Below are 1,991 nucleotides of genomic sequence, written 5' to 3' on the forward strand. Positions count from 1 at the left end.
TTTTTATTTTTGTATATGATGATATATAAGGAGCAGCAAGTCAGTCTTCTAGATTTATAAGCTTAGGACAGCATAATAGTATTTGATGTTTTCAGGTTTACGTGGTGAACAGAAGGAAGGGAGGGGAGTAAACTCAATCTATGTGGGACGTTCCTGCCCTAGGAGTTTTAATTTTCTACCTTAATATGGGCATTTTTTAAAACCCCACATACTTTAAGGACAGGAATTGTTTTCTTACAATTTATATTTTTCTCTGTTAAAGGGAAAGCATTAGCAGAATTTATTCAAATATATTGTTCTACTATGTAATGGATTTGTGAAAATAACATAATCAAAAAAGCTTGAAAAATCCAAGCAGGGTGATAAATTTGCAAATTTAAATTTTCCACACACTTTGATCCTGTATTTTTGCAAAATCTAATATCTGAAAAAAAAAAAAACACTAAGGTGTTAAAGATTAATAAAGCATAAATAGTATCTCGTTCAATTTCTAGCAGCTGTAACATTTAAATGTGCAAAATATCCTTAAGTTAAAAAACTCAACTGGTATTTCAATTTTGTGGATGTCAGTTTTGGTAATAAAATCATTCTATATGGTCAAATATATGAAACAAAACTTCTTGATTCTAAAGCAATTATCAAACAGTATCAACAGATAGCTTCTCTCTATGCCTGACTTCACTCATTTCTTTCTGACTCTGATCAGAAAGTTCATACCAAGAAAAAAACAAACTGAGGGAAGTGGTGGCCACATACTCCAGGAAAACGTTTTTTTTGTTTGTTTTTTTTTTTTTTGCACAAGACAAAACTTCAGTGTTCTATGTCCAACAAGGACGCCAGGAAGGAGCCAGTAGAAGCCGTTAGGACCCGGTGGGTTCGTTACCCGGCAGCCCACGGGCCTTTTACCGGCTCCTGATCCTGGGTGCAGGTGCAATTCCCTCTCACATGCCAGAGGCGCATGTTCGCCTCTATGGTCGCAACTCCATGAAGGAGCATCTTCTCCTCTTCCTGACTCTATGGTTTCGGCGCCGGAAGATGGGCAGTGTATAAAAGGCTCATGCGCGAAGGCGAGGGGACGCCTTTTTCTCTTCAACGCTAGACTAAGGTTCCTGGTGTCACCATGGGCCGCCGTCCAGCTCGCTGTTACCGATATTGTAAGAACAAGCCATATCCAAAATCTCGCTTCTGCAGAGGTGTCCCTGATGCCAAGATCCGCATCTTTGACCTGGGCCGGAAGAAGGCAAAAGTGGATGAATTCCCCCTCTGCGGCCACATGGTGTCTGATGAATACGAGCAGCTCTCTTCTGAAGCCCTGGAGGCCGCTAGAATTTGTGCCAACAAGTACATGGTGAAAAGCTGTGGAAAAGATGGTTTTCACATTCGTGTGCGGCTCCATCCGTTTCATGTCATCCGCATCAACAAGATGCTGTCCTGTGCTGGGGCTGATAGGCTGCAGACGGGAATGCGAGGTGCCTTTGGGAAACCCCAGGGTACAGTGGCGAGAGTTCACATCGGCCAGGTCATCATGTCCATCCGCACCAAGCTTCAGAACAAGGAACATGTGATTGAAGCCTTACGCAGAGCCAAGTTCAAGTTTCCAGGCCGCCAAAAGATCCACATCTCCAAGAAGTGGGGCTTTACCAAGTTTAATGCTGATGAATTTGAAGACAGAGTGACTAAGAAGCGCCTCATTCCCGATGGTTGTGGAGTGAAATATGTCCCTAACCGTGGTCCACTGGACAAGTGGCGAGCTCTGCATTCTTGACATTTTTGAGACATTGCCTCCGTTGACCATCCTGGTCAAATTTATGTTCACCAATAAATTCTGTTTTACTGGCAAAATTATTTATTACTATTAATACTACTTCAAATATTTAAAAAAATATATCTAGGTTTTTAAATACAGACCAGATAAATGTTTATGATAATCCTAGAAAGATTTAACGACAAGTAATATTTAAAGCGAGAATGAAATGTTATACATGAAAAGT

General features: G+C 40.8%; 1 protein-coding gene across 2 annotated transcripts; it reads left to right on the forward strand.

The window, feature by feature from the left end:
- The first annotated feature begins 1,120 nt into the window (after window positions 1-1,120).
- Window positions 1,121-1,765, forward strand: RPL10L (ribosomal protein L10-like). Of its 2 annotated transcripts, XM_004681904.1 has the most exons (2): window positions 1,121-1,200; window positions 1,309-1,765. In XM_004681904.1, the coding sequence occupies exons 1-2, from the start codon at window positions 1,121-1,123 to the stop codon at window positions 1,763-1,765; spliced, it is 537 nt and encodes a 178-aa protein (XP_004681961.1). The 2 variants fall into 2 exon arrangements, with proteins under 2 accessions (XP_004681961.1, XP_004681960.1); XM_004681903.1 differs by having other exon boundaries at window positions 1,121-1,765.
- Window positions 1,766-1,991: the final 226 nt, after the last annotated feature.

This window comes from Condylura cristata, unplaced genomic scaffold, assembly GCF_000260355.1.
Source record: "Condylura cristata isolate star-nosed mole 26May11 unplaced genomic scaffold, ConCri1.0 scaffold00013, whole genome shotgun sequence".
NCBI lineage: Eukaryota > Metazoa > Chordata > Mammalia > Eulipotyphla > Talpidae > Condylura > Condylura cristata.